The 27750-nt window shown below is 47.2% G+C and overlaps 1 protein-coding gene across 4 annotated transcripts; it reads left to right on the top strand.

Moving 5' to 3' along the window:
- The first annotated feature begins 1811 nt into the window (after positions 1–1811).
- On the top strand, positions 1812–26761 carry ZNF746 (zinc finger protein 746). Of its 4 annotated transcripts, none has more exons than XM_054494000.2 (7): positions 1812–2146; positions 5147–5446; positions 5581–5662; positions 6679–6792; positions 21818–22009; positions 22526–22651; positions 24092–26761. In XM_054494000.2, exons 1-7 carry the CDS (start codon positions 2123–2125, stop codon positions 25183–25185), a joined length of 1932 nt encoding a protein of 643 aa, XP_054349975.1. In that variant the 5' UTR covers positions 1812–2122; the 3' UTR covers positions 25186–26761. The 4 variants fall into 4 exon arrangements, with proteins under 4 accessions (XP_054349975.1, XP_054349974.1, XP_054349969.1 ...); XM_054493999.2 differs by having other exon boundaries at positions 1813–2146; positions 24089–26761; XM_054493994.2 differs by having other exon boundaries at positions 1813–2146; positions 5536–5662.
- The last annotated feature ends 989 nt before the right edge of the window (positions 26762–27750 follow it).

The following is a 27750-nucleotide window of genomic DNA, read 5'->3' as shown; positions in this document are numbered from 1 at the left end:
ATAAGTTTTCTCCACATTACTCAGGACCCATCCCAAAGACATTTTGATTCAGTAGATAGGAGATGGGATCCAGAAATCCATATCCTTCACAAGCTTCCCCAGAGACTGATGCATCTGCTCTGAGAGCCAGGCTTGGAAATTACTAGCTAGAGATGACCCTGGCATATCTGACTCGGCCTGTCAAAAGTGGACTTTTTAAATTGCACACTAAAAATGTCTCTTATTTCTAATCACTGTATTTCTGTTGCAGGTGCACTCTCCATCCATTTGACCCATCGCCTTAGGGCTGTTCTGGAATTCTTTTTTTCTTTTCTTTCTTTAAGACAGCGTCTTGCTCTGTCGCCCAGGCTGGAGTGCAGTGGTGTGATCTCCGCTCACTGCAACCTCTGCCTCCCGGGTTCAAGCGATTCTCGTACCTCAGCCTCCCCAGTAGTTGGGATTACAGGTGCGTGCCACCACGCCTCGCTAATTTTTTCTATTTTTAGTAGAGACGGGGTTTTGTCATATTGCTCAGGCTGGTCTCAAACTTCTGAGCTCAGGCAATCCACCCATCTTGGCCTCCCAAAGTGTTAGAATTACGGGCGTGAGCCACTGCTCCCGGCCCTAAAATGCTTTATATCTTCCTACATCAATTTTTTTTTAGGCTGTCATCCAGCTCACACCTCTACTACCACCCTCTGGTCTGAAATGCTCTCTGCCTATCAATATTTTGCCAATTCTTCAAGATCCAGCTCAAATTTTATCTATTCTGTAAGGTCTGCCTTCTTTGAAAAAATTACAGATCTCTCACATATCTTCTTATCAGTGTGTGCTAGGCAGTTGGCTAGTTAGTCTTGGGGAATACACAGATGAGCAAGTCGTGTTCCTGAAAGGCAATGAGCCTCTGAAACTACGTGGGGGCCCGTCCAAGGCGCCCTCCTTCCCCTGCTCTTGTTGGCCTCTTTGAGAACATTTAAATTTTTATTTTTCTCTCCTTGTTTAAAAATACTATCCTTGTTATGGAAAAAGAAAAACATGAATTGGAAAAAAATTAGAAAAGGCATCAAAACGGCCTGTGGTCTATTAAAGGAAACTACTGAGGCCATGTTGATATATATGCTTCCAAACTTTTCAAAACTGTAATTATACATGAACACAGTATATAACGCTACATATGTCCTATATTGTTTTAAAATGTTATTTTTAAAACAAAGACAGGATCGTCCTGGACAGGCTTTTTCTCTTAAAACATCATGAACATCTGTCCCTACCAAGATCTTCACCGAAATAATTTTAAATGATGGTATTGCGTTCCATTGCTCATGCCATTAAAAAATATTTACTGTAATAAACCCATTACAGAAAATGCTAAGTGGCTGCCTGACGGGGTTTACCGAACTATATTCCTGTTGTTGGAAGTATTTATTCCATTTCAAACACAGGTGGGCATGAGTTACGTCTGTCCTCCCCAAAATAGCCCAAACCTCCAGACCCAGGACCTCGGGCAGCAGAAGTGCCCGTGGGGCGGGGGAAGGGGAGCCGGGCCTCCCGGGGCGAGGGGGCCGCCCTGACCGCGGTCACCCGGGGGACGCCCTGCCCGGAAGCCCGTGCTCGCCCGCGGGCGCGGCCAGGCGGGTCCCATGAGAGGGACCCTTTCGGTAACCGAGTCCTCGGGCTGGGCCGCGGGGCCAGCGCAGTGACTCCCCCCGCGCTCGGCAGTCCGGCCGGGGTCGCGGGGTCGGCCCGGGGTCGCTAGATCCTCCCGTCGGGCCCCGCGGGCGGGGCTGGGCGGGGCGGGGCGGGGCGGGGCGGGGCCGCGGGCAGGCGGGCGCCGCGCCTGCCGTTCGCCTCTCAGGCTGCAGGTGGGGCTGTGCGGCCGCGCTGCCTCCAGGAAGCCTCACGGGCCTTCGTCGGCCGGGCCGCGGCGCCGGCTCCCAGGATGCAGTGTGGACCGACCGGGCGCTGACGGAGGCGGCGCGACTGCGGGCGGCGCGGCGCAGGGGCAGCCAGCGAGGAGCGGCGGCAGAGGAAAGGCCAGGCAGGCGCCGCTTGCGGAGAGCACCGGGCGGCCGGGCCTGCGTGGTGCCGCGCGCGGCGGCGGCAGCGACGACTTCCTCCGGGCCGGGCGGGACAGCGCAGGGCCATGGCCGAGGCGGTCGCGGCTCCGGTAAGGGCGACCCGCGCGCGCACGGACTCGCGGCCTGGGGGCCCCAGGCGGCCCGGCCCCGGCACACGGCGCCGCAGGCCCTGGGGAGGGGTTCCGGGGTCCGGGCCGGACCACCGGGCCTGGGGCTCCCGCGAATGGGGCGCGGGGTCCGCCGGGGCCTACTGCGCCCGTCGGCCGGGCCCCCACTCCGAGCCGAGCCCGAGCGCTGGCGGAACGGTTGTCCCCGCGCCGGGGCCGCCCCACGCCAAGTTCTTTGGGCCCTCCGGGGCTTCCTGCCCCCGCCCCAGCCGCTGTCCCCTCCTTCTGGGTGCCCCCCCACCCGCGGCTCCTTTCTCTGCCTGGCGCTCGGCCTGTAGGTCCCTCTCCATCTCCCCCGCAGCGGCCTGGTGGCACCTGGGAGGTGTCCGGCTTCGAATCCGCATACACCGACACCCAGCTTCCCGGGGTCGGCGCGGAAGGGAATATAGAGCCACGCACTTCAACAAGCCCTGTTGAGGCGTTAGTCTGTCCTCACAGCAAGCCTGTGGGATGGGTACTGGTGTTATCTCTTGTCATACAAAAGAAAAACCCGGGGCCTAGAAAACTTAACTTGTCCAGAATTACCCAGCTGGAAAGTGTGAAAAGACACACAGTGGCTGTGTGTTCAAGGACCAGGCAGACAGGTACGCGGGCAGTAATCGTGCAAAACAGAAAGGGGTGAGTGCTGGCGCCCAGGTGGAAGCTTGCGGTGGGCTCCGGCGGAAGGAGTGTCAGGGGGCCTCTTTGTACCGCTGCTCACCCCTCCTGGCCTGATGCTCTGCGCCTCTGTGATTTGAGCCGGGCTTTTAGGGAAGGCTAGGATTTCAGGCCCAGCTAGACCGGTGGTGCTTCCAGGGAGAGAGGAGTGCCTGGGCAAAGGCGCAGAGAGACGGGACAGTGCAGGGCGTGTTCAGGCACAGAAAGGAGTCCATGAGCCTGGAGAAGGTGGTTTTGGTTTGGAGGCAGTGAGAAAGGAGTCTGCAGAGAGAGACTAGGAAGGGGCTTGCATGCCTGGACTTCATCTTGCGGGTGGGCGGCCAGTGAGGGATCGGGCTCCTCTTACCATCAGCTCCTCTCAAGCAAAGAGTTTCAGCTCCCCTGGCAGGAGTCCAAGGACAGCCCCACATATTCCAGCCACTTGTCAGTAAGAAGCTGGGCTGGAGTGAGCAGCGCACAGTCGCCACCTCCCACCACATAGTGTGAAGGCCTTCCACAGGGTTTCCTGGCCCCATCAGAATTGTAGGAAAACCATGCACCTTGTTGTCCATGAGTAAAAGACTAATATTTTCTTAATAAAGTAGTTTATGCAGAGGTCCCTTTCATGCCACACAAAGACCATAATAATGCACGTGGAGGATGGGTAGGATTTCAGTGGATGGGGAGCTGGTGACTAGTTGAAAGGAAGCTTCTGGAGTAAACTCTTGGCGTCTGGGATCACGTGACAGGGATTGATCTGAGAAAGGAGAGGTGAAGGAAGGAACAGTGGCCTTAGGTGGAGGGTGAACTCAAGCCCAGAACCACGCTGGCCCACCCAGGTGCTGTGGGACCACCTACTCCTTGAGAGCAAGACTCCCACACGCATTGGGGTTTTCGCCTAGAAACAGTTCAGCTTGTCCAGAATCTCCCAGCCTTGAAGACCCCTTAGAGTCCTACCTTCTTTGGGTCCTGCTTCCTTCCAAATAGACAGTTATCTTAAGCACTGTCCTAGGCAAGTTTGTTTCTCCCTCTGCTCAGACTCTCTTTTTGTCTCTTTTTTGAGCTGTCCATCCACATTCTAGTTCTCAGTGACTTTCTCTAAGTGAATCCACACTGGTTTCTAGTAGCCACTTCTTCATTTTGGAAACAGTCACCAACCTTTTGTTGAGGAATTATTTTGCAGAATGTTGTAAGGAGGCGTTGATCCTCAGGTCCCGATACCAGGAGCTCCTCTCTGCCCTGTAGTTCCCACATTCAGATGTGGGTGGCTCAAACAGTCCAGCTCCCTACCCACCGCAAAATGTGCCCATTCTTCCTTGTCCCAGCTGCCGGTCACTGATACGCCATGTGAACGTTTCCAATGACAGGGAAGGCCCCCGTCTCTAATTAAGATGATTGCTGCCCATATACAAGTCTAACTGTGGCATATATGTACTTTCCTCACCAGACTGCAGGGTATGTCACTGCTCCTGGTACAGCTACAAAAATGTCGGAGGCCATCATTTTTACCTTGAGGGGGTGGGAATTGGGAAAGAGAAAGAATTTGTAGGGCTCAGGCAGTGTCAAAAAGCCTAACTCTGGACTGATGGAGATTTGCAGTCATGGGGATTTTAGCTTGTGGGGGAGGGGCAGATGGGAAGGTGACAAAATGAGACTGTCCTGGGGGAAGAGGAACTGGCCATTAGATTTTTATGTTTGTTAAAAGAGGACATGAGATGCTTAAAAAAAAAAAAAGAAAAGAAAAAAGAGATTGAGTAATACTCTTGTTTGTGCCATTTCAGTGAACCAGCTGTTTTTTTGCTGGGTCATCATCAGTAGACAGTTCCTGTGTAATCATGAGGGGAGGTGCAGGCTGGGCTCTAGTAAATCTGCAGTTTACCATTTCTCCACTAAAATGCCCAGCAATGCTAAGTCACTGTTTACGTAGCAAAATTGCACTGGGTACCTGCCATGTGTCAAGGACAGTGGTATGAAAAGATGCAATACCATGTTCAGGGAGCCCACAGTGTAGGCGTGGGTAGGAAATTACTGTGTAGGGTGATAAGCACCGTGATAAGGGTCTGCATTGTGCTGCAGAGGTCTGGAGTAAAGGCACCCACCCAGACATAGACCTAACATACCCAAGCAGGTGATTGCCAACCTGAGATCTGGCATGTGGTATAGGATAGCCCCACTTATCCACGCATATGGACTCCCAGCCCAGCTCCCCTGTGCCTAGGGAGAGAGGGGCTCAATGAAGACGGTGGATGGAATGAATGATGCCAGTTTCTCTTTTGTTTCTGAAAGATTTCTCCGTGGACGATGGCAGCCACGATTCAGGCCATGGAGAGGAAGATTGAATCGCAGGCTGCTCGCCTGCTTTCCCTAGAAGGTCGAACCGGGATGGCCGAGAAGAAGCTGGCTGATTGCGAGAAGACAGCGGTGGAGTTCGGGAACCAGCTGGAGGGCAAGTGGGCTGTGCTGGGGACCCTGCTGCAGGAGTACGGGCTGCTGCAGAGGCGGCTGGAGAACGTGGAGAACCTGCTGCGCAACAGGAACTTCTGGATCCTGCGGCTGCCCCCGGGCAGCAAGGGGGAGTCCCCCAAGGTAGCCCTGGGGACGCCTTGGGGTGTGGGAGCCCAAGCGGCCAAACCCGTGAGCGTGTGGGTGAGCGAGTGTGACACTTGTGGTTCCAGGTGCCCGTGACCTTTGATGATGTGGCCGTGTATTTCTCCGAGCAGGAGTGGGGCAAGCTGGAGGACTGGCAGAAGGAGCTCTACAAGCATGTGATGAGGGGCAACTACGAGACACTGGTCTCCCTGGGTAAGGCCTGACTCATTTCTCTGTTAAATGGGATTTTGCAAGTGCTCAGACTTCTCCCTCCACGTAGTTGTTTTCATGTCAGTGTTACATAAATCACCAGAAACATTGTTGACCTTGCAAGTTGTTACCTTTTGTGAAAGATGAGCCCTGGGTGATGGAGCTAAAAGCTCCCTTCTCCCTGTGTTGAGTTTCCCAGAATGCCAGTCTGGGAACGGCGGTGGCTTCTCTCCTACGCAGGCCCGGGATGTGGACCTTTCTGTTCTTGCTGACTTGGAGTGGGGAAGGCCCCTTGTGCTCTCAGATTCAGTATGTAATTGACTCACATTTGAGAAAGACTCTTTCCTTCAGCCTTCTCCTACAAACATGCGTGGCCCTTACGGCAACATGCCTCGAGGTCAGTGGAGAACATGGGCAGACGGTGCTGCTTGCAGCAGACATTTTCTTCATGCCTCAAAACTTTGCTTCCCTCAGCCCCTGGGGCTGCTGCTCTTCTCCTTGTTTAATCCTGCCCAGGAAGGGCCTGGACTCTGTTTCTTCCTGGGCTGGTTTCCTCTTCCTAGTGGTTTCTGTGTGACCCCGGAGCCGAGGGCAGTGAGACCTGTTAGAGAGGGCAGGAGCAGGTGCAGACGTGAGGTTATGTTTCGTCAGCACAAGTGCACTGCTGTTGAACGTGCACTCTCTGTGGCAGTTTCTTCACGCCGGCACTGTTGACATTTGGGACCAGGTGATTCTGTGTGTCGGGGGCATCCTCTGCATCGTAGGATGTTGAGCAGCAGCCCTGGCCTCTCAGGGCATCTCCAGATGCCAGTCACCTCTCCCCCAGCCCTGGGCACAACAACCGGAATTGTCTCCAGACTTTGCCAGATGCCCCCAGGGAGCAAAATTGCCTGTGGTTGAGAGCTACTGCTCTGTGACAATCAAGAGATTTCGTTTCTAGACCATTGTTGGTTTTCCGGGATGACTGTCCCCAGCTTTGACTGGAATGTGGCAAAAACTACCCTTCTGTCTTTCCTCAGACTACGCCATCTCCAAGCCCGAGGTCCTCTCCCAGATTGAACAAGGGAAGGAGCCCTGCAACTGGCGCCGCCCTGGCCCCAAGATTCCAGATGTTCCTGTGGACCCCAGTCCAGGTAAGGGCTAGGAGAAGGCCAGGGAGGCATCAGGGGATGTGCGGGAAACAGAGACGGAAAGGCCAGGAAGGGTGTGATCTTTCCAGAGAGAGTTGAGGAGAAACATGAAACTTACAGGTTTTATGTCTGAGTTTTTTATAGTTGAGTTTTAATCTCTAACTTAGTGAGCTAATGCTCCAGAAACGAACACTTTCTACCAGGGAAACAGGTGGCAAACCTAATCTTTTAGGAAGAGACAAAGGCAGGGCACAAGATGAGGGGAGGGAGAGGAGGACACTGAGAAGGAAGGCGGGAGCATAGTGGACCCTTAACGCAGGGGCCAGGGGCACCAGCCCCCAATCCCACGCAGCCAAAAATCTATGTATAACTTTTGACTCTCCAAAAAGTTAACTACTAATAGTCTCCTATTGACCAGAAGCCTTATTGATACTGTGAACAGTCAATAACACATATTTTGTATGTTCTATGTGTTACATAGTGTATACTTACAATAAGCTAGAGAAAAGAAAATGTTACTGGGAAAATCATAAGGAAAAGAAAATATATTTATTACTCATTAAGTGGAAGTGGAGCATCATAAAGGTCATCCTCCTCATTGTCTTCTTCAGATTGAGTAGGCTGAGGAGAAGGAGGAGTGGTTGGCCTAGCTGTCTCAGGGGTGACAGAAGCAGAAGAAAATCCATTTATAAGTGGGCCTGCATAGTTCAAACCCATGTTGTTCAAGGTCAGCTGTATATTGACAACAAAATTAATTCAAAGCTTTGCAAAGAGTCAGCCTTGCCTCCAAGAACCAACCTTAATTTAAATCAGCAGCAGTTGGAGAGCTACTTTGGTCTACATTGGTCAGCCTTATGGTTTGGTATTATTAGAAGCACACATTTATTTAAGGTGAATCTGGTTACCAGATATCAGTGTCTCAGATTTCCCTGGAGCCAGTCAGCACCTTTGAAAGTTAAGGGAAGGACAGGTGGACACAGGAGAAAAACCAAATTCCTAAAGTGAAGACCTGCTGGGTCATTTGACCAGGGAGACCACATCTCTTGCAGGCTCAACCCCTGATTCCTCCAGAAGACCTGCCCTTGACAGTCCCACCTGCCTTGGTTTTCCCTTTTGTCTGACACTGAGAAAGGTGGTGTTCCGCAGAGGTCCTCCTGTGCTCCACTTGTGTGAAATTAAATGCATCCCCCATGTTCGTCATCTCATCTCAGTCAGATTTGCACTTTCCTAAGGGCAGAAGCATGTTCCGAGCTGGCTGCTTTGCCAGTCGTCATCAGGACATTGACAGTTTAGTTCTATAGATGCATTTTTGAGAATCTTCTAGGTGTCAAGGTCAGTGCTGAACACTAGAGGACAGAAAGATGGCTGAGAACACATACTATTGGGCTGGAAAAGAGGGTTAGAACCCGTGTGCGTCCCCAGCTTCCTAGCCTGGGTGGGAGGTTCTGGGTGGGTGGGTTTGGTTGTATTTACACCATGTGTGGAGGCTTCCCTCACTTCCACAGCATCATTAAATGAGAGGAAAGAGGGGCCTGGAAATATGCTGGTTGCTGGTAAGACCCCGTAACACTCTCTGGCTGCATCGTATGATGTTCAGCAGCATCCGTGGCCTCTACCCACCAGTAGACAAGATGAGTAGACAAACTCCACTGTCCATCCCGAGCCTGTCGGCAGGGATCTCTGTGGCCTTTATCCCTGTCCCCTTTGTCTGAGAAGCCAGGACTCCCAGCTCATCCCTTGCCACATTTGGCCTGGCCCATCCCCTTGTGAGACCTCACCTCCCCTTCTCCTCACCTCCTGCACATCCCTCCACTGAGCCTTGTGGGACTCAGGGCTCAGCAGACCCGCCAGGTCCTGAGTGTTCCCTGCTTGGACTGAGCTCCAGGGGACTGCAGCCCTCTGAGTGCTTGTCATCCTCTTCCCTCACTCCCTCTTGAGCCCAGGCCCACTGGGGACAGGGTCCTCACCCCTCAGATTGTGCCTGTGCCAGCCTCAATCCCTCTCTAGAGACCCTGCCTTTGGGTCTCAGGCCTTGTCTTTTTGCTGCTTCTGCAGACCTTCCCTCTCTTCTCATCACTCTTCCTGCCCTCAGTCTTGGCCATGGCAGCCTCCCTGTTGATGGTCCTGTGTCCCCTCCACCCATCCCATGGCCATCCGTGACTGTGGCGACAGTGACTTTACCATACCCACCATCTCCATCTCCAGCACACCACTCCCTGGCCGCCTCCTGCCGTCCCTTCAATTCCGTCTGGTGTCCTGATTCCAGCAGTTTTCCAGTCCTTCAAGACCTGCAAGCCATCGACCCTGCTGCCTTTTCACTGCCCTCTCTCCTCATTTCCCTCCATACCCACCATTGTGGTCCCCCTTGCACACAGCCCCAGCACTCTCGCCCTGTGTCGTTCATTGTGTCCACCTGGTGAAATCCATCGGTGTTCTGCACCTGCAGCCAAGCAGCTGCACGTGGCTGCAGAGAACCAGGTAAGCTGGCTGCTGGGGTCACGTGACATCCACGCCCAGCGACTTCAGTGGGCGCTCTGCCACGCAGCCATACTGTGTCTCCTTAGCCCAGGGGCCAGCATACTGTGGCTGAGGGCCAAACCTAGCTCATCTGTTTCTGTGTGGTGCACAACTGAGAACGGTTTTATATTTTAACCCTTTTTTTAAATTAAAGAGAAACACCACTCGCACAGCCCTCTCCACGCCATCTGCCTGCATCTGTGCCCCCTTCTCTGCCTTCACTCCTGTGACTGCTAAACTGTCGACTCTCCAGCCAAAGCCCCCCTTCGATGTGGCACCAGATCCCACCTCATGCCATCTTCTCAAGGGCAACACAAGCAATCCTGCCTTGACCTCTAACCCTGCAGCCACGGCCCGCTTCTCTGTTCCCCTTCGTGGCAGAGCCCCTTGGGGACATCTGCGCTTGCCATCTCCTGCACCTTCCCTCCCACTCTGTTACCCCTTCCACCAAAACCTCTCCAACCTCGGTTACCAGGGCCCTCCGTGGTGCTGAATGGTCTATCTTCTTATTTGGCCTTGTCCCCTCTACTCTGCCACATAGGCCCATCATCTCCTGCCAGCCCCTCTCCTCCTGCCCTGATCCCCCAGAGTCTCGTCTCAGCCCAGCAGAGTAATCCCTTTTAGACCCAAGTCCTGGCTTTCCATCTGACCCACACCGTCAGCTCACCTCCTCCACTTTTCTCTCACTCTCTGCCCAGCTGCACCATCCCTGGTGCTGTTCCCTCCACCCTGTGCCAGGGCCTTCGCAGTGCCCTCTACTGGGAGTGCTCAGGCAGGTCCCACCTGCAGGCCTTTCCTGTCATCAGCACTGCAGCCCCTCCCCACCCAGGACTCCGGGCCTCCTTTCCTGCTTTGGGTCTTCCGTGTTAGACAGCGTCACGTAATATATATGTTTCCTATTTATAGATTCATTGTATGTCAGGTCTCCTTCATTAGAATGTCAATTTCAAAAGTATAAAAATTTTTATCTGTTTAATCATTCCAGGAACCTAGAATATTGCCTAGTACAGAGTAGGAATTCAATAACTATTTGCTTGAATGTATGCTGTTTCAAAATTTAAAATGTGTGTGTGTGTGTGTGTGAAATAATGTATTTCTGATACCGTTTAAATCCCTTTTTAGGTCTCCCAGGCCTCCCTAGGAATTTCCTGTTTATTCTTTCTATCCACATTTTAAAACGTCTGCTATGTACTTTGGTAGCTGTAAACAATATATAATATGGTTTTTTGTGTTCTGAAAAATTACATAGATGTCATTATATTTATCACTCATTATTCTGTATTTCAGACCTATCCATGTTGATACATATAGATCAAGTTCATTCCTTTTAACAGATGCTTAATATTCCAGAAGCAACTATATCGTAATTTATTTTCCATTCTTCCACTGATTGGCACTTAATCTTTTTCTGATTGTTCACTCTCACAAGCAATACTGTAGTGAGCATTCTTGCGCCTGTTTCTTTGTGCCCCTGTGGGGATGCTGCTCCAGGGAGTAGACCCAGCGGTGGCCTCACCACGTCGTAGGCTTGATTTCATCTCTTCCGTTACTGTATGGCCCTCCCCAGGGGTACCCAGTGCCAGCGGGTGCTCCTAGAACTTGCTTCCTAACATCTGCGCAGTTTCCATAATTACATTTTTGCCAACCTGATGGGGATGAGATGGCCTCTCGTTTCAACTTGTATTTTCCCTACTGTTAGTGAAGTTGCACGCCCTTTTCATACGATTATTTGGCTGCTTCTCCAGTGAATTGTCTTCTGTTTTTCTATTGAGATATTCTTCATTTTCTTCTTGATTCAGGGCTTCTTTGTGTTCTAGATACAAATCCTTTGTCTATTATTTGCATTACAAACATTTTCTCCATGTCGGTGGCAGGTCTTTAACGTTGTAGTTCTTGTATGGACGTTTTCACTGTTGAAAAAGTCAAACATGTCAGTCTTTTCCTTTATGATCTGTGCTTTTTCTGTAGTGAGATATCCTTGCTTACCTGACTCAAGGTCAGAAAGATACTCTTCTCTACTTTTTAATAAATTTTTAAAAGTTTTGCTTTTCAACTTTAAGTCTTTAATTTATCTAGAATTAAAATTTGTGTAGCTTGCAAGGGAGGATTTCAGTTTTTTCTCCCACAGCGATGGTCTCATTTTCCAACAAAGTTTGCTGAATGTGTTAGCTTTTCTCCACTGATTTGTGATGCGATTCTGTCTTGAGCTGCTTTCTGCATGTGCACAAGGCTGTTTCTGGGTGCTTGCTTCTGTGTCATTGGTCTCTTTGTCAGTCTCTGCACCAACACCTTGCTCTTTTAGCTTCATAATAAGTGTTGATATCTAGTAGACTAATCCTTCTCTGCTTGTTCTTCAAAAAATTGTCTTGGCTATTCTTGGATCTTTGTTCTTTTATATGAATTTTGGGATCTGTATGTCAAGTTCCTAAGAAAATCCTGTTGGAAATTTGATTGGAATTGCATTGACTTTACAGTCTAATTTCTGGAGAATTGCTCTCATGACAACATTAGCCTTTCTACTCATTGGAACACTCATTTATTGAAGGCTTCTATGTGCTTGAATAAGATTTTACAGTTTTCTTCTGATAGTTGTTTTTCATTATAAATGGGATTTTTACAGTTTATTACATGTATTAGTTATTGCAGGTGTACAGGTATGCTGTTGACTTTTGTTTATTAAAAAAAATCTTGCTGTCATGTCTAATGGTTTGTTTCTTTATATTCTCTTGGATTTTTTATGTAGATAATTATATCCTCTACAAATCACACAAAGATCGTGTCTGTTTTTTAACTTTTTATAACTTTATTTTTCTTATTTAGCAGTTTGACTAGGACATCGTTGAATAGCAGCAGTGATAGTGGCATCCTGTCTGTGGACAAGATATATTTCTAGAGTTTCAGCCTTAAGTATGATTTTTGCCTTTGGCTTTTGAAAATACTGTTAAAGACATTTCCTTCTAACCATGCTACCCAAAAGTTTTTGTTGTGAACAAGTGTTATATTGTATCAAATGCTGTTTTTTTCCTTTTTAAAAATATTGTGTTTTGTTTCTTTTAAAATAGCAGTCCCGAACCTTTTTGGCACCAGGGACCAGTTTCATGGAAGACAATTTTTCCACCAATGGGGGACTGGGAAGATGGTTTGGGGATGAAACTGTTCCATCTCATAAGAAGGGAGTGTGACCCAGACCCCTCGCATGCACAGTTCACAATAGGGTTCGCGCTGCTGTGAGACTCTAATGCCACCACTGATCTGACAGGAGGTGTAGCTCAGTTGATAATGCCAGCGATGGGGAGTGGCTGTAAATACAGATGAAGCTTCACCTGCTAGTCTTCAACCTACCCCCTGCTGTGCAGTCCAGGTTCCCCGGGGCATGGAGACCCCTGTTTTACAACATTGTTACTGTGTATTATACATAAGAAACAAAATACATACAGAACAAAATTCATGTGACATTTAGAGATTAGTAGTAAACCCCGTATTCCCAACACCCAGCATGAGAGAGAGACCATAGCTTGAACCTCCTGGACCCCCGTCCTTCCCTGATCACACCCCTTCCTTCCTCTTATAGTATACATAAACTGAAAATTCAGAAATAGAGTCCCTTGCCTTTCTTTACATTTTTATTCCCTCAGTATGTATCCTAAGTAACACATTTAGTTTTATCTGCTTTGGAACTTTTTGTAGATGGAATCATACCACATATGTTCTTCCTTAACCTGCTTTTCTCATTTGCCGTTATGTTCTTGAGAGCCATCCATGTTAATGTAGTATAGCTGTAGCTCATTCATTTTCATCACTTTACAGTTTTGTATTTTATGATCATAATACAATGTATTTATTCCTTCTACTGGTGGTGGGTGCTTGTGTTGTTTCTTTTCTTTTTTTCTTTTGTTTTTTTTTTGCTGTTGTGAACATTCTTATGCATATGTAAAAGCTTCTCTAGGTGTAGATCCAGGAGTGGAACTGCTGGGTCATAGGAAAGAAAAGACACGTGTTCAAACTCTTCCAGGTGATGTCAAGTGGGGATACCAACTGGTGTTCCCAGGAGGGCCTGGGGGTTCCAATCACATCTCATCCTCACCACCCTGAGAAATACTGTTTTTATTTCTGCCCATTTGGTGGGAGTGAAATGGTTTAAAATTTATGGTTTAAAACTTGGATTTTCCTAATTAATAAGATTGAGCATTACATCCTCTACTGGTGAGCCGTTTGTCCTTCCTCTTCTGTGAAATGCGTGTTTATGTCTTCTTTGCGTTTTTTTAAGTTGTTTTTTGTTGACAGAGTCTTGCTCTGTTGCTCAGGCTAGAGTTGCAGTGGTGCAATCTTGGCTCACTGCAACCTCCGCCTCCTGGGTTCAAGTAATTCTTCTAACTCAGCCTCCCAAGTAGCTGGGACTACAGGTATGCACCACCACGCCCAGCTAATTTTTGTATTTTTAGTAGAGACAGTGTTTCACCATGTTGGCCAGACTGGTCTCAAACTCCTGACCTCAAGTGGTCTGCTGCCTCGGCCTCCCAAAGTGCTAGGATTACAGGCATGAACCACCGTGCCTGGCCTGTAAGTGTTCTTTATGTATTCTAAATATTAACCTTTTTGTTAACTATGTGTGTTGCCGTTATCTTCTCCATTTGTGGTATATTTTAAAGAACAGATGCTTTTCATTTTAATGTACTTGGATTTACTAGTCTTTCCTTTATGGTTTGTCCTTTTTGTGTCTTAAACAATTAAGAAATGTTTACGTTCTTCAGTGTTGTTGTACACCAGTGCACTTTCTCATATTTCCTACTAAAGGTTTTCAGAGTTCATCTTTCATGTTCAAGTTCTTCATCCTTCAGAAATGGACTTTTGTGGTGCTATGAGGTGGAGACCCTGTTTCTTTTTCACTGCACTTTGGTTCTTCTTTTCCTTTGCTCTTTCAGATAGACCCTCAAATTGCCTTATCAAGTTCCATGAAAAATTCCAGTTGGGGTTATGGTTGCAATTGCATTCCATCTATTAACATTTTGGAGAGAATTGACACTTTTACTATATTCAGTCATGTTATCTGTCAATGTCCTAAGTCACTACATTTGGTTTGTCTATAATGTCGCAATGAAGTTTTATATTAAGGTCTTGCACATATTTTGTTAGATCTATTCCTAGGTTCTTTTTTTTAAATCACTTTTGTCAGTGGTATCTTTTTTTAACTTGCATTTTCTGTTTGTTGCTGTTGGGGACTTGAGGGCAGAGAATACCCCTCTTCAAATGCTTTTTCTCCTATCACAAGAGCTCATTCCAATATCCCTGCCCTTTATGCAGAATTATGCCCTGAATTATCAGTAATAAAAATAGATTAGCCTCACCTGTCTTCCTCTTTTGTTTTGTTTCTGTGTTTGTTAAGACCCTTGATAAGGAAGAAAAATTGTAACTGATAGGCTTTCTCAAAAGCCTCACAGTATTAATATATAAAAATGTAGTTGTCTTTCATTTATTGATAACGATCTAGGAACCCTACTAAAATTTTCATTAATGCTAATAACCTTTCTATTAATTGTCTAATCATTCTCAGATTTGCTGAAAAGTTAATCATATCTATGAGTAATAATTTTTTCTTTTTAAATATTTATGGGTTTTTTTTCTTGTTTTATTGTGTTGACTGAGAACTCCCAGAAAATCCTTAAATAGAAATGATGATAACAGGTATCCTATTGGTTCATGATTTTAAAGAGAACACTTTTTAACTTTTCACATTGAGTATAATATTTGCTAAAGATTTTGTTTACAAGTATCCTTTATCTGGCTAAAGAAGTTTCCTATGTCTGTGTTTGGCTAGGTGTTTCTAACAGTAATGACTTGAATTTTATATAATTTATTTTGGTGTCCATTGAGATGATTATATATTTTTTTCTCCTTAACCTGCTAGTAAGGTAAATTATGTTACTTTCTAATGTTGAACCAACCTTGCAGTCTTGGAATAAACCTAACTTTGTCATGATCCTTTATGAGCATTGCTGTATGCTAATTATTTTGTTTAGGATTTTTGAATCTTTGTTCATGGATGAGATGGGCTTGTAATTTTCTTTTCTCAGACTGTTTTTGTCTGGTTTTGGTATTAAAAATATGAGCTATGATGTATTCATTCTGTTTTTAATTTTCAGAGAGTTTTTGTAATGTTGGAATTATCTATTCCTTGAACGTTTAGTAGAAAACACCAGTGGGGCCACCTGAGCCTTAAGTTTTCTTGGTGGGGAAGATTTTTTACTACCGATTTAATTTATTTTAGTTACAGGACTATTCAGGTTTTCTATTTTTTCTTTAGTTTTGGCAGGTTGAAATTTTCCTAGGAATTTGTCCGTTTCCCCAGAGTTTTCAAATTTCTTGGAGTAACATTCATAATATCCTCTATATCTTTTAAATCTCTGCTGCATTTATCATTATGTTCCCTTTTTCATTCTTCCAATTGGTTATTGGTGCTGTCTCTCCCATTCTCTTGATAACCTTGCTAGAGGTGAATTGGTTTAATAGTCTCTTCAAAGAACCAACTTTGACTAACTATATTCTATCTTTGTCTTCTCTTTTATTAATTTATGATACTCTTATATGTATTATTTCCTTCTACTTTTGAAAAGGTTCTTAAATGTTATTTATTTTCTAATGTCTTGCATTGACTGCTTAACCCATTAATTTTTGACCTGTGTTATTTTATTTTATTTTTTTACACGGAGTCTCGCTCTGTCGCCAAGCTGGAGTACAGTGGCGCGATCTTGGCTCACTGCAATCTCCACTTTCCGGGTTCAAGCCATTCTCCTGCCTCAGCCTCCCGAGTAGCTGGGACTACAGGCACATGCCACCACACCCAGCTAATTTTTGTATTTTTAGTAGCGACAGGGTTTCACCATGTTGGCCAGGATGGTCTCGATCTCCTGACCTCGCGATCCGCCTCGGCTTCCCAAAGTGCTAGGATTACAGGCGTGAGCCACTGCACCCAGCCCCTGTGTTATCTTTTTTAATATAAACATACAAGGCTATAAAATTTCCTCTAAGTACCGTTGTAGCTGTAGCCCGTACATTTTGATAGATAATATTTTCATTAATATTGGGTTCCAGATATCTTCTAATTTTCATTGCGATTTTTTTCTTAGACTCAGATTATTTAGAAAGCAGTATATTTTAAAATTTTAGTATGTATGGGAGTTATTGATTTCAAACTTAATTGTGTTGTAGCTAGAAAATGCAGTGTGTAAAATACTAGTCGTTTAAATTTTGCTGAAGTCTGTTTTATGACCTAGAAAGTGTTCATTTTTCCTTAACGCTCTGTAGCTTAAAAAGCTTATGTTTTCTCTGTGTTTGGAATCTGCTTAGGTCCCTTTAATCAGGTTTGTTAGTAGAGTTGGTCAAATTTTATATAACCTTTAGTTGGCTAGATTTATCAATTACAGAGAGATATATCAAAATCCCCCACTGTAAAGATGGATTTGCTTATTTCTCCCTAGAGTTTTATCAGTTTTGCTTCATTATTTTGAAGCTATATGATAAGCTTAAAAAATTAGAGTTATTGGCTGGGTGTGGTGGCTCACGCCTGTAATCCTAACACTTTGGGAGGCTGAGATGGGTGGATCACCTGAGGTCAGGAGTTTGAGGCCAGCCTGGCCAACATGGTAAAACTCTGTCTCTACTAAAGATATAAAAAATAGCCAGGCGTGGTGGCACACATGGGAGGCTGAGGCAGGAGAATTGCTTTAACCTGGCAAGTGGAGGTTGTAGTGAGCCGAGATTGCACCATTGCACTCCAGCCAGTGCAGCAGAGCAAGGCTCCATCTCAAAAAAAAAAAAAAAAACCTTAGAATTATTTTATCTTCCTGGTTACTTTACTATTATGCAGCAATTCTTTTTATTTCTATGAATTATTTTTACTTTCAAAGTTTATTTCATGTGATATGGTATAGCTACATCATTTCTTTACATTGTTCTGGCTTAGTACATCTTTCATTCTTTTACATTGCTTTCTGCGTCCCTCTGTTTGGTATGTCTCTTGTAAACAGCAGATAGCTGGGGGATTTGTTTGGTTTTAGTCTGAAAATCTTTACCTTTACCTTTTAAATATCCAAACAGTAGCCACTATCCACCTGTAGCTACTGAGCACTTGAAATGTGCTGTAAGGATAAAATACATACCGCATTTCAAAAACCGTGTACAAAAACAAGCCGTGAGTACAAAATATGCATGTATTAAATAATATAAATCATTTTATATTGATTATACGTTGAAGTAACATTTTTTATATCTTGGGCTAAATAAAATGTACTGTTAAAATTTATTTCACCTGTTCTTACTTTTTTAACATGACTACAAGAATACTTAAAATTAGATATGTGGTTCACATTCTTTTTTCTTCTTAGCTCTGGTCTAGGCCATTTACATTGATTATGGTTATTAGTTTATTTGGATTCTTTTTACCATCTTAAATTGTGCTGTTAACCTTTCGTTCTGCCTTTTCTGTATTTTTCCTGCCTCTCCTTTGGCAATTATTCATTTAGGTTTTTTCCTTTTCAAACTATTGTTATTTTAAATTAATTTGACAGTTATGTATTCTATTTCTATTGCTAGAGAGGAATCTTTAGAAATTTTTTCTTCCTTTAGAAGTTATTTTTTTGTGGGTCTGATGGTAATGAACCCTCAGTTTGTGTGTGTATATGAGTTTATATGTGTTTATATGTGTGAATATATCTTTATTCCATCCCTATACAGTGAGTCCTTTGTATTTATGTGTTCCACATTTGTGGATTCAAGTAACTGCACATTTGAAATATTCAGGAAAAAAGGTGTCTACTAAACATATACAGACTTTTTTCTTGTCATTATTCTCTGAACAATACAGTGTAACAACTATCTACATAGCATTTACATCGTATTAGGTATTATAAGTAATCTAGAGGTGATTTAAAGTATACAGGAGGATGAGTGTGGGTTATATGCAAATACTACACCAGTTTATATAAGGGACTTGAGTATTGTGGATTTTGGTATCCATGGGGTGCCCTAGAACAATCCCCCACTGACACCAAGGGACAACTGTAGTGGAAAGACATAATTTTAGCTTGAGTGTTATTTTCTCTTAGCTTTTGAAGATAATTTGCCCCTTTTTTCTGGCTTTTGTTGTTGCTATTGAGAATCTGCCATCAGTCTAATCAGGATTCCTTTGTGGATGATCTGCATTTTTTCTTTCCCTGCTTTTAGGTCTCTGTCTTGGGTGATCTGCAGTTTTAATACAATGTGTCTAGATGTGGATTTATTTTCTTTTATCCTGCTTTAATCACTGAAATGTTTCACCAATTTGGGAAAATGTGTTATCTTCCCTCTTTGAATTTTGCCTTGCCCCCTTTCTCTCTGACCTTTTATTCTGGAACTTTTTCATACTATCCTTTATAACTTCAAACCCCGCTTTATAGTTTTAGCTCAGTCTCTATGTTAAGGTTGGAATAATTTCTTCTATCTTCTAGTTAGTTCACTATTCACCATTCAATCATTTCCATTCTGTTGTTTAACCTACACATTGGATTTTAAATTTCAGTTATTAGCCAGGCGCGGTAGCTCACGCCTATAATACTAGCATTTGGGGAGGCTGAGGCTGGCAGATTGCCTGAGCTCAGGAGTTCAAGACCAACCTGGGCAACACAGTGAAACTCCATCTCTACTAAAATAAATTAGCTGGGCCTGGAGGCGTGCACCTGTAGTCCCAGCGCTACTGGGGAGGCTGAGGCAGGAGAATTGCTTGAACCCGGGATGCAGAAGTTGCAGTGAGCCAAGATCGCGCCACTGCACTCCAGCCTGGGCAGCAGAGCAAGACTCCATCTCAAAAAAAAAAAAATCATTTATTTTTTCTTACCATTCTAAAGTTACATGTGATTCTTTTTCAAAATTTGGACAGTTTTGATAGTCTTATTTTCTCATACTTTCACTCCCCCTTTTTATTTCTGTAAATAATGAAACTTTATATTCCTTATATGATAACTTTAATATCCAAAGTCATGGGTCATATTCTCCAGTTCATGATTTCTACTGAGTTTGCGGCGCTGGTTTTCTTGAGATGGTGATGTGTAATTGTGAGCTCATTGATTATTTGAAAGCTGTGTTTAAAATGCTTTCCTCCTGAGAATGTGTGTGTATTCCTCAGCTGGTCATCTGATGCCAGTGCAGACTTAGGACCACTTCAAGCTACAGTCTTGACCTGGAAGTTTTTGGGCCACAGTGGGCCTCCTGAGTAGCTGGGACCACAGGGGATGCCACCATGCCTGGCTGACTTTTTTTAAAAACTTTTTTTTTCCCCTCTGTGGAGACAGGGTCTTCTATGTTGCCTAGGCTGGCTTTTTTTGTTTATTTGAGACAGGGTCTCACCCTGTCACCCAGCCTGAAGTGTAGTGGCACAAACATGGCTCACTGCAGCCTCAAACTCCTGGGCTCAAGAGCTCCTCCCACCTCAGCCTCCCAGACTGCCGAGATTACAGACATGAGCCACTGTACCCAGCCTACTCAGCAATTTTAGATATTCCACATTGGGAGGAATTTCTGTTTCTCTGCACATCTAGCCAGCCATATGTCAGAAATAGAAGAGCTAAATGCTGTTTTTACATCTGTTGAGATGATTATATTGTTTTTGCTATTAATCTTAACTTTGTTCGTTATAATATTATATTTTCTAGTGTTATCCTTGAGCTCTCAGAATAAACCCAATGTGTTCATAATATATTATGTCTTTTTGTTTTTTGAAAATATATTGCTGAGTTTGATTTGTAATTCTTTCATTTAGAATCTTTGCATATCTGTTCATATACGAGATTATTTTTTAAATTTGTTCATATACTACCCCTCTAGTTTGTGCAATAAAAATTGTCTTAGCCTCATAAAATGAGTTGACAGATGTTTTCTCTCAACATTTGAAGATATTCCATTATCTTCTGATATCCTAGTTGCTGAAGAAAATCTACTTTAGTCTGAATGTCATTATTTTCTCTTGGGTACCTTTTAAGATTTTTCTCTTTGTCTTTGCTGTGGTTCCATTTCACATGAATGTTGTCTAGGTTGGTTTGTTTGTTTTATTACCTACTTGGGAATTGGTCTGTTCCTTCAAACTGTGGACTTACAATGCCTTCAGTTTTGGAAAATTCTCAACCATTATTTCTTTACCTATTGCCATTACTCATTTCTCCATTCTCTTCTTCTGGGATTTCTACCCGCATGTGTTGGAATTTCTCATTCTGTCCTGCATGTCTGTTTTTCATATTTTTCATTCTTTATCTCTCAATGTTGTACTCTGGGTTATTTCCCTGGATCTCTCTCCCAAGTCACTAATATTCTCTCTAGCTGTGTTCAGTCTGTTGTTGAGCCAGAGCCATCCATTTGAGTTTTTCATTTCCACAACTGCCTCTCTCATTTCTAGAATGTTGAGTTCTTTTTCAAATCTACCTTTTTCAAAATAATTTGCTGTTCTTGCCTTAAAGATTCTGTTCTTTATCTCTTTGATGATCCTAGACATACTTAGGTTACTATATCATTCAGCCTCTCCTTTTTTTTCTGTAGTTCTTGGGAGTGAACTCTGCCATGACTCTCATGGCCATTTGGCACTTCTTCTGTTTTGTAAGTCTTAGTTTTTCTTCTGGTTTTAGTTTTCCCTTAGGAGCCCCCTGTGGACTGCATTGTGTGGGTGCCCCTCTGAGGCAGATCTGCATTTGCCCATGCTGGGGCCTCCTGAATTGCCATGGCTCTCAGCCAATTTTTCTGTGAATTTCTCAGTTTATGGTGTCTGCCCATGTGGGTAGTGTGAATTCTGTGTGGACATGGGATTCCAAGTTTTTATGGGTTTCTTTCCCACACATAGCCCTGGACAAGTAGGCTGCTTCCTGGTGGCTCCCGCAGACAGATGGAGTTTTCCTAGTCCCCATCTCACAGACAGGCCAGAGCCTATTGTTCCTGGCTTCAGGCCGGCGGCTCAGCCACACTCCCAACCTCACATGGACATGAAAGCCCCGCCGCTAAGGCCTGTATCCTACTCCAACAGCTCTCTAGGTCACTTGCCTTCCACTGTAACTCTTGATTGACTTTGTGTGTTCTCTGTCATTCTTGCCTCTGGGATCTTTTCTTTTGCACTCACTTAAATATATGAGGGGGGGAAGGTTTTGGGGGGACTTGGGGTTCACTTTTATCCAGCATTTCTTGTGTTTCAAGTGAGGGCAGGCCATCCCCAGGGCAACTCAGTCTCCCCCCGACCAGCAGCCTAGCCCTGAGAATGTGCTTGTGTATTCTTCCCCTCCCCCACCTCACCCTTTCCTACCCTACCCGCATTCCCAATACCATGTGACCTCAGGCTCTGCCCCAGGCTCCCATCCTGTTTGCTGCTGCCTCCCTTCCCACCAGGCTCTTTTGCTGTTGGACCCTTGTAAGGCCCCTATGTCTACCTCTCCGGCTGGGTGCGTGTCTGCCCCAGGGCTGAGGGGCCGTGAGGCTGTATCCTCATACTCACTCCCTTTCCTAGGCTCAGGGCCCCCAGTTCCCGCCCCAGACCTCTTGATGCAGATCAAGCAGGAGGGTGAGCTCCAGCTCCAGGAGCAGCAGGCCCTGGGTGTGGAGGCGTGGGCAGCCGGGCAGCCAGATATTGGGGAGGAGCCCTGGGGCCTCAGCCAGCTGGATTCCGGAGCAGGAGACATCTCCACGGATGCCACCTCTGGTAAGTGGCTGAGACGGGGACATAAGGAACAAGTTGCAGGGATCACGGGAGGGACAGGGGAGGGCTCGTGGCAGCATGGGGGAGCTGTGGGCCCTCAACACTTCCGGCCTGACAACTTTAGAAATTTTCCCATCTTGAGGTAGGACTGTACTAAAGGACTTGTCTCGAGCCTCTCTCGGGTGGCTGATGCTGTCCCTAGGTGTCTCTCTGTCCCTGTTCCAGCGGCCCCTATATCACCGTGCAGCCACTCCTCTTGCCCCAGCATTGGGCATTGAAGTCACTGGCTGCCTCTATTCGAGAGGGGCCCGTGGGAAACACGCCGATGATGTCTGAGCTTCCCAGTGCCTCAGAAAGGGGGACAAAAGACACTGGGTTCAGAGAGGCTGGGTCCTCGTGGTCACTCAGAAAAGCCCCCAGTGGGGGGACCTCAGAATTTAGCCTGCTCTCCTCCCCAACAGTCTCCTGTCCTCCCCATCCGTCCCCTAACCCACCGGCTCTGCTCTCCCCTTACCGCAGGTGTCCATTCCAGCTTTTCCACCACCATCCCGCCCACCTCCTGGCAGGCAGATCTCCCTCCCCACCATCCCTCTTCAGCATGCTCGGACGGGACCCTGAAGCTCAACACAGCAGCCTCCACGGAAGGTACAGGTGGCGAGAGGAGGAAGGGAAGGGCCATGCTTGCCTGTGGGGAGTACCTCGGTCCAGGTGTCCCATTTTCACTGGTGAACTGCTCTGACCTTCCAGCCAACAGACATTAGGGTGTCTGCACTCTTATGACCCTTTGCACATTCTGTTCTTTATCTCCTTGCCAAATCATAGGCGTCAGCAGCCCTTCTTGAGGACATCCATGTTTCAGTCTGTTGCTTTTTCATATAGTGTTAAGTGGTCTATTCTAATAAGCCGATCTCTTGAAGGATATACCTCCTCCCCAGCTTAAGCAACTGTGGCTTCTCTCTGGCATGGAAGAAAACAAAACCGAACTGAAACCACTTCTTGGATATTGTTACTACCAAAGACAGGTGTCTGAAGGCTGATTTCAGAAGAACCACCACCAAATTTATCTGTTAACTTTCTGTTTACTTCTGTTTTGAAGACCAGTCACCTGTTACTTTAATAACGTCATATTTTAGCACCCAAAAAACGTGCTAATAGCCAAGATCCCTGATGTGAAACCTCAGAATGTGACGTTGAAGTACGCTTATATAAAATCAAACACATTCTTTTTTTCTTTTTTTTGAGGCGGAGTCTCGCTCTGTCCCCCAGGCTTGGAGTGCGGTGGCGCGATCTCGGCTCACTGCAAGCTCCGCCTCCCGGGTTCACGCCATTCTCCTGCCTCAGCCTCTCGAGTAGCTGGGACTACAGGTGCCTGCCACCACACCCAGCTAATTTTTCGTATTTTTAATAGAGACGGTGTTTCACCATGTTAGCCACGATGGTCTCAATCTCCTGACCTCATGATCCCCCCACCTTGGCCTCCCAAAGTGCTGGGATTACAGGCGTGAGCCACCGCGCCCGGCCAAACACATTCTTATTCACTAATATTTTTATCATTAGCTAGTGGGTCTATTTATTGAATGCTGCTGCATGTCAAATAGCTCACTAAGGTGCTTTCAGACATGTTGTCTGGTTTAATCCTCACACCTGTGAAGTGGGCATTCACAGATGAGCAGTGGGTTAGGAACTGCCTGCAGCCCACAGCTGGTGTGTGGCGGAGCTGTCTGAACCCCCATTCCCTGCACTGCGGTGGGGCACAGTGCCTGCAGCAGTTCGAATTCCTTTCTGAGGATCAATTCATGCTTAGCCTTAACAGCCAAACTGAAAAATGGAACCTGGGGAGCAGATATGGTGGCTTGTCCTGTGGTGAAGGTGCCACAACACTGGTGTCCTCGGGGGGTGTGGGGAGGCAGCCTCACAACCACCAGGCTGCTCTGCTGAGCTGCCCTCTGGGCTCAGCCACGAGGGCCTGGGTGGAGTTTGTCTGGCCACGCAGCTGCTGATCAGGTGATGGTGGCCGATCGTGGCTCGCTCAACAGTTAAGGGACAGGTCAGTATCTGTCTCTGTCTTTCTGTCTTTCTCAGCAGATGTAAAAATTGTAATAAAAACAGAAGTCCAGGAAGAGGAGGTGGTGGCCACACCCGTACATCCTACTGACCTAGAGGCTCACGGGACCCTGTTTGGACCAGGCCAGGCCACACGGTTTTTCCCTAGTCCTGCCCAGGAAGGAGCCTGGGAAAGCCATGGCAGCTCCTTCCCCAGCCAGGACCCTGTGCTGGGGCTGCGAGAGCCCGCCCGGCCTGAGAGGGACATGGGTGATCTCAGTCCTGCTGTGGCCCAGGAGGAGACCCCTCCTGGGGACTGGCTCTTCGGAGGGGTCAGGTGGGGCTGGAATTTCCGGTGTAAACCGCCAGTGGGCCTGAACCCGAGGACGGGGCCCGAGGGGCTTCCTTACTCCTCCCCGGACAATGGAGAGGCCGTCTTGGACCCCAGCCAGGCCCCAAGGCCCTTCAACGAACCCTGTAAATACCCTGGCCGGACCAAAGGATTTGGCCACAAGCCAGGGCTGAAGAAGCACCCCGCGGCGCCCCCCGGGGGCCGGCCCTTCACCTGCGCCACGTGTGGGAAGAGCTTCCAGCTGCAAGTCAGCCTGAGCGCGCACCAGCGCAGCTGCGGGGCGCCCGACGGGTCGGGCCCGGGCACAGGCGGCGGCGGCGGCGGCGGCGGCGGTGGCGGCGGCGGCGGTGGGGGCAGCGCACGGGATGGCAGCGCCCTTCGGTGTGGGGAGTGCGGCCGTTGCTTCACACGCCCCGCGCACCTCATCCGCCATCGCATGCTGCACACGGGCGAGCGGCCCTTCCCCTGTACCGAGTGTGAGAAGCGCTTCACCGAACGCTCCAAGCTCATCGACCACTACCGAACGCACACGGGCGTGCGGCCCTTCACCTGCACCGTCTGCGGCAAAAGCTTCATCCGCAAGGACCACCTCCGCAAGCACCAGCGCAACCATGCGGCGGGCGCCAAGACCCCGGCCCGAGGCCAGCCACTCCCGACGCCGCCCGCACCTCCTGACCCATTCAAGAGCCCCGCCTCCAAAGGACCTTTGGCCTCCACAGACCTTGTGACCGACTGGACTTGTGGCCTCAGCGTCCTGGGACCCACCGATGGCGGGGACATGTGAGCGCCTCCAGCCCCATAGCCCCTGCCGGCCGCACGTGTAAAAAGCCCCGTGTGCAGGCAGCAGGGCGGCGTGGAAGCTTCAGGCAGAGGCGGGACGGGGAGAACCAAAATGTCCAAGTTGCTGAACTGATGATCACTGGAGGAGAAACTATCCACCAGGACAGCTGCCACCTCTAAACCAAGTAGAATTCTCTGTGAAATGGGAGCGCTGTAGAATTTTAAGTAATTTAATTGCAAACCTGTTTTTTTGTTTTGTTTAATTCTTAAGGAAAAAGCTGGAAAATAGTAATAGGGCCATTTAAATTTTGTAGGTACTTTTGGTTTTCAGGGCGTGCATTTCTGTCACTATCTCACTGAGTCTGATAGTGTGTTGGAAGGTTGGCCAGTTGGGGACCCCTGACCCACTGACTCCTGGGGATGGGGTCCCGTGTTTGCCCCTGCTCTGCCCAGGTGGGCTGAGTGGGCCTAGCGTGCCAAGCCCCTGGGCAGTGAGGGCCATTGGATCCCTTGGAGCACACCTCAGCGCAGCAGGAAGGACCCCTCCGGGAGTAGTGGTTGCATTTCCCAGCTTGCCTCTCCTGAAAAGGCCCCCCAAAAGTGCTGGCCGCAACTTTTCTCTATTTTGGGCCATCTGCGGTACCCATCCCAAGGGCACTTGGTGGTGTCCCCTAGTGTGTGACTCCCTGGCCTCATAAGGACGAGTTGTCTGAAATCACAGCATTAGGTCTGGAGAGATGGAGAAGCTGAAACTGGGGAGCTGTACCACAAACGTCTAGCTTTCAGCAGAGCCGGGAGCAAAGCCTGGCCGCCCACCCCAACCTGGGGCTGCCTCCCACTCCGTGAGATGCTTCTGTCTCCTGTTCACTTTGTGTGGTAGTTTCTCATTTTCAGAATGCATCTCATTTGATGATTACTGTGACCTTGGGAAGCAGCAGGACAGGGATTTCTTTTTAGAAGTGCAAACTGCTCAGAGGGGACACACCTCAGCCTCTCACTGTGGGTACACGTGGTGTGCCATGAGTGGGGAAGAGCAACAGGCGAGATGCCTCATTCTACTGGAATATCATTGTGGGGGAGCAGAGATTTCCAGGTTTTCCCTCTTAAAATATTTGTCCCACACCGACAAGAGTCCAGTCACCAGGCCTCAAAGGAACTTCTGCTTGTAGCAGCCGCCTCCCCTGTGCCCCAGCCTCCTTAATGTGTGCACTCTCAGAGGGCACAGCTCGCGAGGCTGGGTTTGGGGGCCAAGTGGCTTGTTCATTCCAGCATCTAACATCATAAAGGTGGGCCCAGATTTCTTGATTCGACCACAGTGCTGTTCCTACCACACAAATATCCATTCCTGTTTTGTTGAAGCAGCCACTGGTCCTCTTGTTTCCCCTGCAGAGGGAGGGACCTGGCAGCGCCCATTCATTCAGCCCCCTCATGCATACTTTTATTAGGCGATAGACTAGTTAAGAAAATTGTTTCTATGTACTGTATATTTTGTACCTGTTTACACTTCTAATATTGATATAACTGATATTTTGAAAAATAAGAGAAAACATCCTGTTAAAATAAAACCTAACCACCACCAAGGCAGTTTGTTGGGTTCCATTCCTAGGCATGTGTCTTTGTCACTGATGCCCCCAAACATGCCCTCCAAGGGGCTATCCAGTTAGCTTTCTTAGTGTTCTCCTTCTGGGCTTGGTCACCTTGGACCCAGACAGGTAACTGACCTTGAGAACTAGGAATGGAAGATTCCAGAGAAATTTGACTCTGTGAAGAAAAACTGACATTTAGAGAGAGAAATCAAAACACATCAAATCACTTTCCAACAGGATATAAACATGGTTTATGTCATTACATCGTATATGATTTGAGATGACATACATGAAGATAGGAAAGTCTGGGAGAAAAATTGCAGAGTATCCAAGATAAATGGATGTGGGATGCTTTCTTCTTGCATCCTTTCGGGGTTTTGTTTTGTTTTGAGACAGAGTCTCACTCTGTTGCCCAGGCTGGAGTGTAGTGGTGCAATCCCGGCTCACTGCAACCTCCACCTCCTGGGTTCAAGTGATTCTCCTGCCTCAGCCTCCCAAGTAGCTGGAATTACAGGCGCCCGCTACCACACATGGCTAATTTTTGTATTTTTAGTAGAGACGGGGTTTTACTATGTTGGCCAGGATGGTCTCAAACTCATGATCTCAGGTGATCCACCCACCTTGGCCTCCCAAAGTGCTGGGATTACAGGCGTGAGCCACCACACCCGGCCTCTTCGTGCATCTTTTCTTGGTTGGGCAGGAGGTGAAGAAAGGACCGTGATGCCTGTAGTTGTAATCCAGGTCTTAGAGCAAAGTCTAGCCAATAGCAGTTGAGCCAAGCTAGCACCCATATTCCCATCAGCCAGAGTTAATAATCATTACCCTTTTATCTCGTGTTTTCAGTCTTCTGTTTTGGTCATAGCGTTTTTAAGAAAATGAAAATGTCAAATCCACCTTAATTTTTGCCACAGCGGGCATGGGAGAAGATCTGCCCTGGCTGCTGTGAGGATAGCTGGGGATGGGAACGTGCTGCCCTCCTCGCC

The sequence above is a fragment of the Pongo pygmaeus genome, chromosome 6 (genome assembly GCF_028885625.2).
Source record: "Pongo pygmaeus isolate AG05252 chromosome 6, NHGRI_mPonPyg2-v2.0_pri, whole genome shotgun sequence".
In the NCBI taxonomy this organism is placed as follows: domain Eukaryota; kingdom Metazoa; phylum Chordata; class Mammalia; order Primates; family Hominidae; genus Pongo; species Pongo pygmaeus.
This window is presented reverse-complemented; position numbering and strand designations above follow the sequence as displayed.